At 30.5% G+C, this 16,106-nt stretch overlaps 1 protein-coding gene and 1 long non-coding RNA gene across 4 annotated transcripts in view; both read left to right on the forward strand.

Moving 5' to 3' along the window:
• The window catches only part of LOC143242950 (uncharacterized), a 157,163-nt gene that overhangs the window by 30,090 nt on the left and 110,967 nt on the right, over positions 1 to 16,106 (forward strand). The gene's annotated exons all lie outside the window — the stretch shown is intronic.
• On the forward strand, positions 127 to 15,344 carry LOC143242943 (anoctamin-7-like). 2 transcript variants are annotated; one of them, XM_076486555.1, is made up of 9 exons: positions 127 to 277; positions 1,251 to 1,305; positions 6,011 to 6,108; positions 6,379 to 6,524; positions 7,495 to 7,647; positions 9,084 to 9,136; positions 10,136 to 10,314; positions 12,175 to 13,787; positions 13,978 to 15,344. In XM_076486555.1, the coding sequence occupies exons 1-8, from the start codon at positions 213 to 215 to the stop codon at positions 12,302 to 12,304; spliced, it is 879 nt and encodes a 292-aa protein (XP_076342670.1). In that variant the 5' UTR covers positions 127 to 212; the 3' UTR covers positions 12,305 to 13,787; positions 13,978 to 15,344. The 2 variants fall into 2 exon arrangements, with proteins under 2 accessions (XP_076342670.1, XP_076342671.1); XM_076486556.1 differs by lacking the exon at positions 13,978 to 15,344 and having other exon boundaries at positions 10,242 to 10,314; positions 12,175 to 12,278.

Here is a 16,106-nt window from a genome sequence, read left to right on the forward strand (position 1 = left end):
CTCTGACATGATGGATGTTAAATGAGGAGTTTAATAGTATTATCAATTGGTTGTCATTAGTGTTAAGGTAGTTTATCAAACATTTTTTATTTATGTCAACCTTTTTCTGTATGTTAATATTCATTTTGTAAAATAGTAAATACTGTTCTGAAATATTGTATATAGAAATACATCGCACTCAAAGTGATTATGAAAATAGTTTGACTTTGAAGATGTACATGTTGAAGTTTGTCAACTACTATTCATCAGTTTTTTACATTGCATTTTTTAAAGGAAGGTGAGTAATTTGTGTTAAAATATGAAATGAAAAAAAGAAACATAGTGAACTCAAAATAAATGGTACTAAAAGACAGCTGATAATACATAGTTATAAAAACTAATCTTTCAAGTTGTTTTGTAGACTAACTTATTACTGTTCATAGAAGTGTTTAAAAATCACATGTAACATGATTTTTGAAACATTTTAATGTCTGCATGTGTAGGTTGAAGTAGATTAAGTTGTTGAAGCAATGTGCTAAACTGTTGTATTTACCTTTATGTGTTCATTTTTTTCTACTTTTGTTGGTTTTTAGTTTTTAATACAAAGATATTATTACAATTCATATGTAAGAAAAATGTTTTAAGCAATAAAAACAAACTTGTAACACCATAATAAAGGGTATTCCCTTTCAAATTCAGATTATAGGTAACTAATCAAATATTGAAAGCACATTATTTTTTGTTCATTAAAAATAAACTTAGCATTATGAGGGCCCTTTATTTATAAATATTGCAGATAAAATTAATGTTTTAGCTGAATAATATAATTTATTGATGTACAAGTCTAAATATAACAAGCTAAAATGTTTTTTACATTTATTGTGCTTACAGTGAATTAAATGGTCATGGAAATTTTAATAATAACTTATTGAAATGGCATAGAATTCTTTATTTTTTAAAAATGTCCTAAACTTGTACTTCTTACCCCAGTGACACAGCAGTATGTCTGCAAACTTACATTGGTAGAAACTAGGTTTTGATACTGGTGGTGGGCAGAGTACAGATAACCCATTGTGTAGCTTTGTGCTTAATTACCCACAAACTTGTGGTTTTACCTTTGAGATTTTAGGAGACTTAAAATGAAAAAGGACAATGGAGAAAGTGTGAATAGTTCATCAATACAGAATTGACTTTTTTTAGATTTTATTTTTATCTTTATGTTACATGTGAAGAAAGTTGTTTATGTTAAAATTTATCTTTTGATGCAACAGGTTTGTTGGGTATCCAGGACATTACAATTCATTGTTTGGATATCGACAAGAGGAAGTATGTATAACATTGTCAGTTTTTTTGTTTTATAAAAGTTCAGATGTTAAACTGTTATTTAAATTTTCTTTTTGTACACAGTTTATTCATAGTACCGTATAATAATTCCAAAACATACTTAACATCTGTTGACATTGTAGCTATTTCTCAATATCCAGTGTCATTAGCTGCTCGGTCCAGTGGTTCTTTGAAGACATTGTGTCGGCTGGTATGTGGAATACTTCTATTACACTCCTATCTTTTTGTTTACATGATCTGGCCAATTTCTCTTCTGATGGTGTCCCAGTACTTCCTGTATATTTTTTTACCACATCTGCTAAGCTTTTACCAGAAATGAGTATTTTCCTCAATCATATACTCTTTTATTTTTTCAGGGTCCCGTTATTTTCATGGTATCTCATTCTGGGGTGAGTGCTTCTGAGGCAAGTATGCTTTCTCTTTTTGACTTGATACTAGCAACTACTTGCATACTGGTGGTAGTAATTATAATGAAACAGGTTCTGTCAAAATGAGGTGCCCTGTAAGATCATTTAGGCACCTACCAGATGATATTATCTTATTGTGGATTGCCACTCATGGACATTCATGAATACAGCTAAAAAGGATCTTGCTAATCTTCATATTGAATAAATTGTGATTGATTTGCTTTGAAAAAATGTAGGGAACTTGATTCCCTATTGCACAGTTCCAGAGCTCTGTTTTTCAGGTCTCCCAGTGCATTTTAGCACACCAGGCTGTATTAGTGAAGCTTGAGAATCTGTGGCAGACAAGAGCTTTTCCACCAAAGTTTTTTGAGTGTGTTCAACCACTCTTGGAGAAGAGGGCAAAGTCAGGGGTCCTCCTTCTAGGGTTTCTAGATGTTTTTTTTCATCTTTCAGAAAGAGTGGCTCCAGCCTTCCTGGGAACCTATTCATAAATTTGGTTCATATTTTGCATACAGTTATCTAGTTGGGGAGTGCAAAACCCTTCTCTTTGATCAGTGCCAGTTTTGGTTATCATTTATGGAGGTTGGTTCACTATATCATAATTTTGAAACTAAAGCAATTCCATTGTAAGTCCTTGGTTGAGTGCAGGTTCCACATGATTCCAGGGTTAAGTAGAATACACCTTATCCACTTGGTTAGAGACTGAAAACAAATGTTCATAATTCCTTACCAGATGAGTTCTGTTCATTTGTTGAGTATGACATATGGGATCCCATTATTCCTAGCCTCGGGTGTTACCTTTTGGACTTGTTAAGTGTTGCTTACTTTCGTGTCGTTATTCTGATGGTGCCAAATGCAACATTCTTTGGTTACATGTTGGTATCTAAAGTGTGTGTGTATATATACACATATAACATTGTGGTCTGATAACCATAGCCAGCAACATGGGATATAGGTACTACAACCCCTTAATTTCAACCCTGAGCCATAGAATCTTGGCTGTCTGGTCAGGGGTGGCCTACTTGATGATTATTCATATTCTGTTCTGCCTTTGATTTAGGAACAAAGCTCCAAGTGAAGAGCATATTTTTCATAGAGGTAGGGTGTAATTTCCACACTCTTGTACCACTTTTCTCTTGGTACATTCCTGTTCTATACAAATGCTTTGTGTGTGGATCATGCCTGCACTGCCCCCTACACTTTTATCAATGTGAGATTCTAGCTAGAGTGTTGGTGGATGGTAAGTATTATTGGAAACAATTTTCAATTTAAATAAAATGTTAACTTTTATTTTTAGATAACTTTAGAAAATAAGCCTTCGAGAGGCTTTTAATTTCTCAGTAATCTTGTAATTTTTAAGAAACTAAAACTGGAATGTAATTGTCACTTTTCTGTTCTTTAAGTCATAATAAATAACATCATGTTGTTGTTTGCAGTTTATTATTTATAAAATCCTACCTTTTTATTTACTTTTGCACTACCAAAATAATTAAGACAACTTGCCATTTTCAGACTTTCATTTATATCTCCTGGTAATATTGAAACATGAATGTTGTAAAGTGTCTTTAAAGTTGATATAGTCATGTGAAGATTGTATGCAAAATGGTGGTCAGTTGGCCAAAATGGCCATTAACTTAATTAACTTCTAAATACGTAAGGATATTATGAGTTAAGAATTTAAATAATAAGTTAAAAAGTAACTGAAACATTGAAGGGAATATTTTATTAATTATTGTGTTGTTTGTTCTTAGTTTAAGTTGAAATTTACAAATAGGATTTGATTTTATACTGTATCTATAAAACTAAATATGTTCTATAATTAAGGACTTTTGTGATTTTCTTTTCCAATGTTCTTTTTTTAAGTTGTCTCTTAGACATATTCAAAAGAATTTTTGGTTTTTGAAATTTTATCCCAAGAAATTATAAGTATCCAGCATTGTCACTGTGTTGTAGAAACAACACTAAACATAAAGCATTGTAAAACTATCTCCAATTTGCACATATCATTCAGTGTTGCTCAGACCTGTGTTTAGGCCTGAGTTTTATTGCTACTAGCAGTAGTATAGATCTAGGCTTAGATAAGATCCAAGATCAGTAATAATTATTCATTTATACACAGACAAATGTAATTTAGATTAGAAAGTAACATACCTAAATTACTTCTTTCTTGTTCTAACAAACTGCATTTTGATATATGTACATAAGCTCCCACATGACCTTACTAACCAGCACTGTTTGAGGTAATCTACTTTACACAGACAACACTGATCTATGACCTACTTTATCAATATGTATATGCTCAATCTGAAGCCTGGTTAGACAATGTTTTGCTCAATAACATAATAGCAATCAGTCAAATAACTATAAGAGTCCTGTATTTGCACTGGTATTTGGGACCTGAAGTCATAAATTCATGGTAAAAAAACATGAAATCTTGATTTTTATTCAAAGAACACTTCCTGTTGGCTGGGAAAAAATAGCAATATTAACCCTTTTTCTGTAGACATTTTTTTCTGTGCATGTCTTAAGGTTTTAGTGAGTTACATTCAAAAGTTGATTAAAGTATTTTCTTTTCATGATATACTAATAAATAAACTCTGAAAACATAGCTCTTAATCCATATTTTAATAGTATACAAGTTTAAAGATTTTACTTTCAGAAGGCAATATTTAAAATAAAAAAACTAGAATTTTCTAGTGTAAGAATTGTAACATTTTCTCTCTAGGCCTTTTCTTCTCTAATTTATTTACCACCCCTCCAAGAAGTAGAAAATGAAATTTAATGTAAATCACTTATTATTATATAATTTCACTAAGGCATACTATAATTTTCATAGCGTTTGATATTATTTGGTTCCAGAGACATGAAATCAAATCTATCTTGCCACACCCACTTGTGACGTCCTCTTTATTAGAAATTACCAATAAGTGTTTAAGCCACTCAGTTCAGTATTACTTAAAAACCAATAGAAAGCCGTGGTTTTCATCTGTCAAGTGATTTATCATATTGCAATGTTTCCTGTAAATAAAATTCCATATTTTGCTTTCAATTTAACCTTGATTGCCATGGGAAATTATTGTTTAAAAATAGAAATATCTTTAGATCAGTTAGGTTAGATTGAGTAAAATAAGTACTACTGTTACTACTAATAATAATAGGCCTGGCATGGCCAGGTGGTTAAGGCACTCGACTTCGTAAATTGAGGGTGGCGAGTTTGAATACCGTCACACCAAACATGCTCGCCCTTTCAGCCGTGGGGTCGTTATAATGGTACAGTCAATCCCACTATTTGTTAGTGAAAGAGTTGGCACTGGATGGTGATGACAAGCTGCCTTCCCCCTAGTCTTGCACTGCTAAATTAGGGACAGCTAGTGCAGATAGCCCTTGTGTAGCTTTGCACAAAATTAAAATAAAACACACCAAAAAACACACAAACAAAAAACTAATAATAATAGTAATATTTTAAAAATGTTCATGAGTAGCTCTTGCATAATGGAATTCAAAAGCATAGCAAGAGCTGCATATTTGTCACATGATTTACAACTTATTAAGGCATGAATAGTAATTAGTTAGGGGTTATAAAGGCAATAAAACAATAACATTTAACAGTGTATACACATACACACACTATTATGAGCATAAAACTATTTAGTATAAACATAAGTAGTTTAATATCACAATTTAAAGTCATTCCAGACAGTCATTCTTCACTGCTTCATGGGTTACACCAGTAACAAGGATTTAGGTTTAGATATTACAGAAAAAGGTTTGAAATTTTTGAGACTAAGAAAAGTATTTTTAAGCTAAACATGGAAATCAACATTCAGACTAGCAAACAGAAATTCTCTATTTATTCATCTATACATATGTAAGTATTCACAGATACATTTTAGTGAAAATACTTCATCAAAAAATATAATCTTTGGTGTGCAAAAAACTTTTTATGTTTACTTAAAGCCTGCCAAATGATGTGAATACATTGTAATACTATAACAAGCACAGAATAATTGTTAGGTCAGTTCCTGGGATTGAGCCTGTCATGAGAAACTTAAACTATGAAGAATCAATCAAAGTTTTTCGTGTTAGTCGCACACATTCTTTAAATTTTGAGGTTTGAAACATTATTTTTTTGGACCATTTGATCCTGGGCAAGTTATTAGTGCTCTCACTCACTAACTTGTATCTTATTGTACTTTTCAGTCTTGTGTCCTTTCTGAGATATTTTTTAAAGTGGTATTGCCACAGTAATTTTGAAACTGTTTTTCTACATTTCTTTCTAGTGTGGAACAGGAGGGTGTTTGTTTGAACTCTCTTTGCAGTTAGCTATAATTGTGGCAGGGAAGCAGTTCATTAACGCCGTGGTGGAAATGGGTGTTCCGTAAGTTTTTTAGTTAAAATAGACATTTATTGTAATAATTTCATGTAAGAACATTTTCTATGACAGTTGGCTCATTTTGAGATATTAAAACTGTTGTACTTTTTTTCAAAAGTGATTTTGATATGTTCAAGATTCATAGTTTATTAATGTTCAGTCAAACATGTAGTATGTCAGATTGTATGTAAAAATTAAACTATTTATACATTCATGTCAACAACAAAAACTGATATTATTTTAAAACTAGGTAAAAATATTTTTGTATTTATCTAGATGGCTGTTACGGGCTTACAAGAAGTGGTCAGTGCATAAAAAGGGTCAGTGTGCTCATGAAAACCATGCACCCACTCAGTGGGAGAGTGACTACAACTTAATAAACCAGGAAGAACTGGGTCTTTTTAGTGAATATCTTGAAATGGGTAAGGCTTAAGTTTAAAATAATGATGTGAAAATAATTACATTAATAGATACATATGTTCTACATAAAAAGTTGAACAGATTAAAATGGTACTTTTTCCATGTCTGTGAAAAATGTTAGATCTTTAACAATGACCTTGTAGTTTGTACATCATTCAAGAGCCTTAAAATCAAGTTATTCTAATTGTAGTTAACTGAGTAACTGACTACTATGGAAATGAATGAAATATAATTATTTTAAGTATCTCCAACGTAGTTTAAAATACTTTTAGATATATAATGTATAATTAACAGTAAAGATGAAATGTGTGATATGATAATAATGTATGTGAAAAACGTAGTTGGAGCAGCATTTAGAATGTTTTTGATGATGTAGAAATGGATATGAATTGTGTTTATTGCTTAGCCTGAAGGGTTATAATGCTAAGATTAAACATTTGATTCCCGCTGTGGTTATGGGTCAAATTCCACATCGTACAACTTTGCATTTAACAAGAAACAAAGTTTTTTTTTTTTAATGTTATGGGTTTCAGCTTGTTTTTCAGAACAGTTTAATGTATAGAGGAAACATTTATTGAATACCTGTAAAACAGCTACACCACCTCAATGATTAGTATTTTTTGGAACAGCCATTTTAAAGGTCCTTGTCTGTGTTTTAGTTTGTTTGTTTTTTAAATGAAATATTATTAATATGCTACTTGATTTTGATGTTAATGTTTCTGTCTTGACTTTCATGTTAAACTAGAAATTAAATCTCGTATTCAACCACCTTTAGACCTGAATCAACACCATAAGGTTAGAATTTCTGTGTAATAAAGTGTGATACTTCCAAGGAGTCACCACATGTATTATTGTTATTGTAGTCCACGAATTACATTAATACATTTAACTGTCTAAATCATAAAAACTTCCTCAAACATTAAATGTACAGTTCAATTAATAAACGTTTCTGTAATTTGTTCCCTTTTCCAGTGTTGCAGTTTGGATTTGTCACAATTTTTGTGGTTGCATTTCCTCTGGCACCATTATTTGCTTTAATAAACAACATCACAGAAATCAGGCTCGATGCTAGGAAGTTTATCACTCTCTTACGACGACCTGTTGCAGAAAGAGTTAAGAACATTGGTGAGTGCACAGTGTGGTGAATACAGCAAGCTGTTTAGTTTTAGTCTGTTAAGAAGAAAGTAAATTGACAATGTTACATATTTTTTATTTCAGACAAGTCTCTGATTTATTATGTTACATACATTATGTATTATTGCTCTAAATAATCACTACTTTGAATTTAGTTGTTATTTAAATGTTAGTATGTATTAAAATATGATATTTCTCAAAAGATTGGCATGTACTGTTCTCTATTATGACTCAAATATATTAAAATATGCAAAAAGAAAAACGTCACAAATTATAATTATAGTTATTACAAATTAGGGTTTAGGTACAAGAGTTTTAGAAACAATACTGAGTTTTATATATAATCTAAAACCCGATATTTTATCGACAGTTCAGGCCCATAACAAGCAAATTCAATCCGAGTTGAGACTGTCACACATCACTTAAGCTGGCTATCTTGTATGGCTTTGCACTGATTACAAACTGACTTTTTCAGGGATGCTATTTAATGTCCTTGTAGAAAAAATAATATCCCAAATTAATGTGTTGAAATTGAATGGTTTGTAACGTTCAAAATCTACTGCATACCTGGTTCCCAATTTTGTAGTTTTATGATTAATTAGTGTTAATCACAATAATAGCTTCTGAGGCCTATATCACACTGACTTTAACTGACTAATAATATTATTCCTGCTCTTGGGATGTTGGTTTATATAGTATATTGTGAGTTTCTAGAATATTCACCAAAGTTGGAAGATGCTAGTGTTTTCATAAAATAAATAAATATTAAATCTTACTCTTGAGATTCTTCTGCAAATTTCAAGAACAGATGGGACTTGTGCAATACACAGCCAACAATATACATCACATGCAAAAAAGGAAAACTATATTGAAATAAATGTAGGTACTAAAACAAATGTATCATGGTAAATCTGTTAGAAATCACAGTCTGAAGCTCTTAAAATGTAGACAATAATGTTGTGATACCCAACTTCTTTGTGACATACAAACACTCTTCCATTAACTGAGTGAGGACTGTCATTAGTAAATAATAACAATCATTTGACAGTCATGTGTGAACCAATCAGTTGTAAGAAATATTTGGATTTTAGCCTTTCAGGTATTTTCGTTATGACATTTCTAGTTACCCAGATAGTGAAGTAATCTAATATTCATACTTTGAAGTTTGTTTTATTTGAAACCTCGATTTTTTTTACACTAAATATACAGAGAAGAATTATTAGAGTTAATTAATAACTCCTGATTAGTCTTTAGTGATAAGTATTAATTCATAACTTAGCTGAGATATATATAATCCATTCTATACATGAATGTAATGTTAATGAAAGAGAATTGTTTTGTAAGCAAAAAAAATAATAAAAAGATTAGACAGTAAAGTTATTGAAATATATTCCAGTTATCCTAATAGGTTGATTCTATTTTGATAGGAATATGGTACAGAATTCTTAATTCTGTTGGAAAGATTTCTGTCATCACAAATGTAAGTACAGAGAATTATGAGCAATGTTTGTACTTGTACTTAATACTAACTGTTAGTAATATCACATACATTGATTACAGTGATAAAGGAATACTTCATACGCATGTATGATATTAGAGTGAGACACCTTAAGAATCATTATAAGTGAAATAAACTCTTTGCATTTCCTTTCAAATTTTATCTAAATTATGAAATTATTTTGAGAAACGTTTGATGTTTAAGGTGATTATTAAATTAATGTAATTAATGTTATAAGTATAGGTCAGTTCCAAAACTGTAACTTAATATGATCTCTTTTAGAATTTCTGTGTACTTGTGTTCTTTCTGCAGTGATTTTCTAAAGCACCTTTAGTGGGTTTATAAAATACATTGATGTGATTTCTTTTTTGTGAGTCAGTTTACAAGTTTACACCTACTGACCATTGGTTGTTATTAATTAAAGACGAAATTTTGTGCATTGAAGAATTGTCATGGTGTTGATCTATCACAATTTTGATGTGATATAAAACTTAATTGTTACTATTATGAAGAGACAGGAGTTTATAATGTATTACATATTGATGTCAATAGAAACAATAAATTGTTTTTACCTTTCTGATCACTTGAAGTACAGTGTTTTACTTTATTTTGGAATTCTATAGTATAATAATTCTATATAGTAAATTGATGTTCATTTAATATAAAAAAGTAACAATGTCATAAGAAATTTAAGATGAAAGTGCTATTATTTTCTGTTCTATCAAGCATGGTTAGTGATGCAATAGACATTTAACACAGTGAATTTTATTATAATCCACAATGTCAAACCCAGTTAACTGTGTACTATGACGTTTACATTTGTGAATATTTTCTTCTACATTGTCCAATATACTTAATGGTGTGAAACTTAATAATGTTTGCTCTTACACAATCAAACTAAATAATATTACAGTATATTATTTAAGGTGAAAGAAAGTGTGTTATTTTCTGAACTGTTAATTCTATATTCTTACTTTTCAGGCACTAATTATTGCCTTTACATCAAGTTTTATAGAGGAGACATTTTATAAAGTTTTCATTTCACCAGATGGGTCACTGAATGGATTTCTGAACTTTACTCTGTCAGATTTCAACATCAGTGACTTTCCTGGTGATTTGAATATTCTTTCTGAACCTGACACCAGTGTGGAATACTGCAAGTAAGTGTTAATTTTGTTTTATTGTTTCAAATTAACAGAGCATAGAAAACAATGTATGTGTGATTAAGAACCAGTGTGGTGTCTCTTTAACCCTACTGACGTGAGACATCAAAGTGAACAAGTTACAACCGTTTTACGTAGATTCAAACTTTAACCCTATTGACATGGGATATCAAATTGTGCAAGGTACAACCATTTTATTGAGTTAGTTTCAAAGTTATCATCCATGAAAGTATTTTTCATCATTGCAACAACATTTTACCACAATGAACCAGATTCAAGGCAGTTGAATGCAACATGGTACATTTGGCATGTATAAGTTGGTGGAAATGATGCCTAGCATGCAAAGATAGATGGGTACAGATGATGTCTATCATGTTAAATGTATGGGTGGAAATGATGTCTAGCATGATCAGACATATTGGAAAAGATATCTGGTATGCGTAGATCTTTCGATGAAGGTTATGTCTCGTATGCATAGACATATGGATTGAAATGATGTTTGGCATGTGCATATATAATGCTGTAGGTGATATCTAGCATGTGTAGATATATGGGTGGAGACAATAAAGGGTTGATTAAACTACTTAAAATAATACATATTATTAAACTTGGTACAACAAGATACTTTATAACTTAAATATTAGTATTACATAAGATTTAATTCTTAAGTTAAAAATGAATATACTTCTCTACACAATCTGGTGATGCTCTGACTTTTCATTTACAAATATTTTTTTTTCTCTCCTCTTGTGAGGGTTTAAGATTGTTCAACCAATTAGAAACATATATATAGCAGATACTAACAACTCAGAATATAAAATTTCAACCCAAATGACAAATCCTTGTATTATCTTCTGTTTTCAAGAAATTTGTGTAATTCTCATTTATATTGCTGTTGGACAATTGGTTGTATTTATATAACTAATAAAAAAGTGTATTCTATCCATAAATCAGGCAAGTTTCTTTTGTTTCGGCAGTCAAAGCCAATACTTCACGAAGCTAGCCTGATGGGTTTCGACAAAAAGTGTTGCTTTGAGTAGTAATTAATTTGTTTTTTGTTTTTTTATAAACCTAATTGTAGGTTAGTTAGAAATAACAGTTGTTTTACAATTCTATTCAAGTGCATTATGCAATATTTTTAATGTAACATAATTATTCATAGTACTAAACAGAAATTTTATTATCCTTTTATAAACATTAAAAATAATCACAAGAGATTTCATAACATTCACCATCAGTTTTATTTTTTATTCTGAAAGAAGTAACATTTGTACAAAACTTTAATACATTTTCTCCGAGGAAGATGAAAGGATTGTTTCTAGATTCTGTTTTATGTGCAGTAAAAAGTTATACATCTTCAAGAGAGAGAACTTTACTGATTTTATCTTCAGCAAAATTTGAATCAACTACATCGACTCTCTCAATGACTGTATTTCAGGATTGATACACAAATATTGTTTAAATAAAACACAATAGAATTTGAAGAGTAAACCCTTCGATGATGTTATTTCTTTTCTGTTGGTACAAATCTATTAATATTTCCCAGACATCAGAGCCACAAAATTCCAACAACATCTCCTCACTCAATAGGATTTCAAAGGAACTTTTTGGAAGAAAACTATAGAATTAATTTCTAACAATTTGATATTGCTAACAAACTTGGATATTGCTGTTCATATAAGAGCACAAAATGTACTTAGCTGTTTAAGTTAGAAAGTTAACTTTATTTTTAAAAACTTGTCTGAGTACAATTTTAAGGTATAGTTAAAATTTTATGAAATGCAAAACATCCACTATAAAATAAGTTGTTTAAAATGCTGGCTTCTATTTTAAGGTCATTTTATTTCATGGTTTCAGGTACCAAGACTATAGAGAGCCCCAACAGCAAGCAACAAATATGAATATAAGACGTTATATTGGCAGCTGGCTACAGCTCGCTTGGTTTTCGTTTCTATTTTGTGGTTGGAAACAATTTTTCAAATTATAGATCTTATTTTTGATTAAACTTAATTACATTTGCAGTTTATTTTAGTTTATACTAAAATAAATCAATTAACAGTAGCTTTCACTTAAGGACATAAAATACAACCTTCTTTCTTCAAAAGATAGAATATTTTTAAATGTTAATTGTAGAACTAACCTGAGACTTTATTTAACCAAAGTTTTCAAAACAAATATAAAGTGTGAATAGCTTTTATTAAAACACCTTTTATTTGTAATTTAAATTTTTTTGAGGAAGCTAAATATATGTTTAGGTGTACATAAACCCACAGAACCAGTTGAGAATTGCTGTATTAAATTAACTTCAAGGGAGTTGGAAACTTTTAACATTTACTGAGACTGAAAATGTATAAACATTATAACTATGTTCAGTTGTTTTAATGAAGCAACATAAATAGAGTATAAAGGTAATACATTTTAATACAGCCAGGACAATCCTAGAATGTTTTTAAAAGTTTCAGTAACATTTACTAAGTTATCCTTCACAAAATGGATTGATTAATCATTTTTGTTAATAAACTATCCTTTTTATTACCCAATTCTATAAGTGTTAGATTTTTTGTGGCTTCTGTTCATCCAGTAGAATGTTTTTCTTATTATGTAGCACTGATACTGTTCTGAATGACTGTACATGCTCATTAGTAATTTAAGAAGACTTCATGATTTAATCATTGTTCATAAAGTTTTATAATCTGTATTGGTTAAACAGTGTTATGTAAAGGATAATGTTTTAAAACTGCTCCAGTGAAACTTATGTTTTTCCTTTTTTTAGTGTCTTGTATTCATCATGACAACTCTAATTTGTTGGTTAATACCAGACATTCCAAAGTCTGTGAAACTACAGATTAGACATGAAAATCACATCGTCAATGATGTGATTATTGAAGAAGAACTGAAAAGAGCAAAATATCTTGGAAGGAGAGAAACACCATGATTTTAGAACATCATTTCACAGATTGGTAATATTTAAAAATTTGAACAAGGCAGAGTTTTTTTCTGTTTAAGAGGTAAGTGAACAGGTTGATAATAACATCTAATCAAATATCTATGGTCAATGAAGTCCAACAGGAATACAGTTTCCATACATATATGTGCCACAAGAACAAGTACGTTTTAAACTTTGCAAAAGTCTATGTTATTTAGAAAATTTCTTCTTTCACTTAACATTTGATATATTGCAACCTCAAAGGTCAAACCTTGTTAAATCTTAAACAAATTATTTATTTTTGTTTATATACTTAATGTTTACACCATCTTGGTGACAACAGTTTTAAACTGTCTTGTATTATAACATTGACGTTTTCTTTTGTTGAATGTTTATAAGTACTTAAAATCTTTCACGTATCTTTTAGAACAGGTGTCGGCAACCTTTTAGGTCTCGGGAGCCAATCTGAATTTAGAACAAGAATACTGCAGGAAATCAAAATAAACACTTATGTTACACACACACACACTTAATGAAATACTGTGTAAGTAAAACTAAAGAAAATGTAAATTGATTATTATATTTACAGTGTGTTCTTTTAATGACATTGGTGCTGTGAGATAGTTTTGTTCCTTTCCCTGAAGTCTGTTTCACAATTTATTAAATGTAATTTCATATTCAGTTTTCTACTATTATTACTGAGCACGTTTTTTTTGTTTTTTTTTCTGATTTAGGAGAATCTCTGAATACACAGGTAGAACCAAACATTGTGAAGATGATACTATAGAAGTGGAAGACCATTCCAGAGTTGCAGAATGAAGTAATATGCCTGCTCCTGCACCTTGTTCAAGGTGACTTGCCATCAGAATTCTAAAGAACAAGACTTGAACAGTGTTAACAGATCAACAACAAATGCTACAATCTGTTCCAAATTGTTATCAACTTTGTCATTTGTGTATGAATCTCAAACTTGTGTTCAGAGTTTGTTTCAGAAACACCATTGTTAAGATAATGTTTACTCTTTGAACTGTTTTAGTGTCTCCACAATATTAAGTTCCAGTGTTTTAAAATAATGATAAATCAGGAATTAAAGTTTTTAATTTTTACACTGGTCATCACTTTTTAAATCATTGTTAAGTAGATTTAGTGAAAAAGAAGCTGTTTTTAATAAAGATCTTGAACTAAATTTTGTTCAGAGGAAATTTATCTTAACCTTCCTTTCTTTAGTTCAAAATTTGTCATCTATATTGTTTTTATCAGTGTCAATATACGTTGGTTGTCAGTTGTTTTTTTTAAGTGTGCTGTCAAATTATCAACAGAAAAAAATTCTTGAAATGATTGTAACAAAGAGTACACTAAAGTTATTTGATTAACTCAAAGGAAAATTCTTTAAAGTTAATGAAAACTTCAGTTTATGAATTAGTACTTACTGTTATAAATGTGTGCATCATTGAAAAATAGTGAATATTCACCTAGATGTATTGGATACAACTTCAGTTTTTTAACAGATTTGTGTTTAAGTATGTACTTGTCATAATCCTTTAATAATAATTTGAATCACTCGTTAGGGTGAATGAAAATTTTAAAGTAAATAAACACTAGTTTATTTGTTTCGAATATTTATGTAACAGCAACCGCCCCTAGATTTCAACTGATACACTAGAGGGAAGGAAGCTGCTCAATAACACCCACCGTCAACTCTCGGACTATTATAATTACATCACTTGACCGTCAGCTTTTAGACTATTATAATCAAATCACAAGGGCGCCAGCTCTTAGACTATTATAATTACATCATTTGACCATCTGTTTTCAGACTATTATGATTACATCATTTAACCATCACTCTTACGGTATACTGAAAACCACAAAGTGTTTGCGCGATTTGTTTCTGCAATGGGATGCGAACCACGAATCCACAATCCAACACGCTAAGTGCTAAATCACGTCCTGCCCAGAGAGAACGAGCGAGCCACATAAGAGTAAAAATGTACTTAAGTAAAGACAAATGTTGGAAGAGAATTCTTCTTTAGATACGGTGTGTTTTGTTTACATTTATATTGCATTAAAATATTGTAAATAAATTGCATGTATATCAAAACTTTGTGTTCTGATGTCATTTGTGTTATTTATACGATAAAACTTAGATCATCAATCTCATACACTGGCACAGTTTTCTTTATTCTTATACAAGACGGTAGAGTACGTTTTGACACCGGAAATCCGATAAATATCTTTTAATGGTTTATGTGCAATATGTGTGTTTCACACGTCTCACGCTACTGTTTAAAGAGCAATATTTAGAATGTGAAATTATATTGAAAATTGCTTCGGTCACGGATGACGTTATTCACAGTTCTTGCTCCTAAAGGACAAGAAAGGATGTTTAGTTACGTACAGGAGAAAGTTATTCGTCAAGAAGAAAATGACCGAAAAAGTGAATTGATTGTCTGCCGAGAAACCACGATAGCTCAAAAGAGAGTTTCAATATCAATAACAGTGGTTGTACACGCACGACACAACCTCGGACATGCGCATTTTATTTCGCAGAAGATGTTTATCTTCTGTTTAATTACAAAAGCTTAAAGAAATTTAGGTGTATGTTTATTTGACAACACTGGGAAAAGTCGGCTATTTCTATAATTCGTTTTTTGGTTTGTTTGTTTGTTGTTTTTTTGACGAACTTTAGAAACATTTTTATCAAAAATCTAACCGCATCTTGACCATTTGGCACGATCGCGAAATCTAATATAAGAATCAGAGTACTTTATTTCTATAATGGAGTTAATGTGGACAGCATTACATTCGAGAAAGTGGCGCCACAATAAAGATTTTCTATCAGAAATTGGGTCAAAGATCAAAC

Source organism: Tachypleus tridentatus, unplaced genomic scaffold (assembly GCF_004210375.1).
Source record: "Tachypleus tridentatus isolate NWPU-2018 unplaced genomic scaffold, ASM421037v1 Hic_cluster_2, whole genome shotgun sequence".
Lineage (NCBI taxonomy): Eukaryota > Metazoa > Arthropoda > Merostomata > Xiphosura > Limulidae > Tachypleus > Tachypleus tridentatus.

What these genes read in the sequence shown, in the direction of transcription:
- LOC143242943 (XM_076486555.1), top strand. Translation starts at nt 213, where the DNA reads ATGTACATGTTGAAGTTTGTCAACTACTATTCATCAGTTTTTTACATT. An exon ending in ATTGCATTTTTTAAAGGAAG is followed by an intron (nt 278 to 1,250) that starts GTGAGTAATTTG and finishes TTGATGCAACAG; the next exon opens with GTTTGTTGGGTATCCAGGAC. An exon ending in ACCAGTGTGGAATACTGCAA is followed by an intron (nt 10,315 to 12,174) that starts GTAAGTGTTAAT and finishes TCATGGTTTCAG; the next exon opens with GTACCAAGACTATAGAGAGC.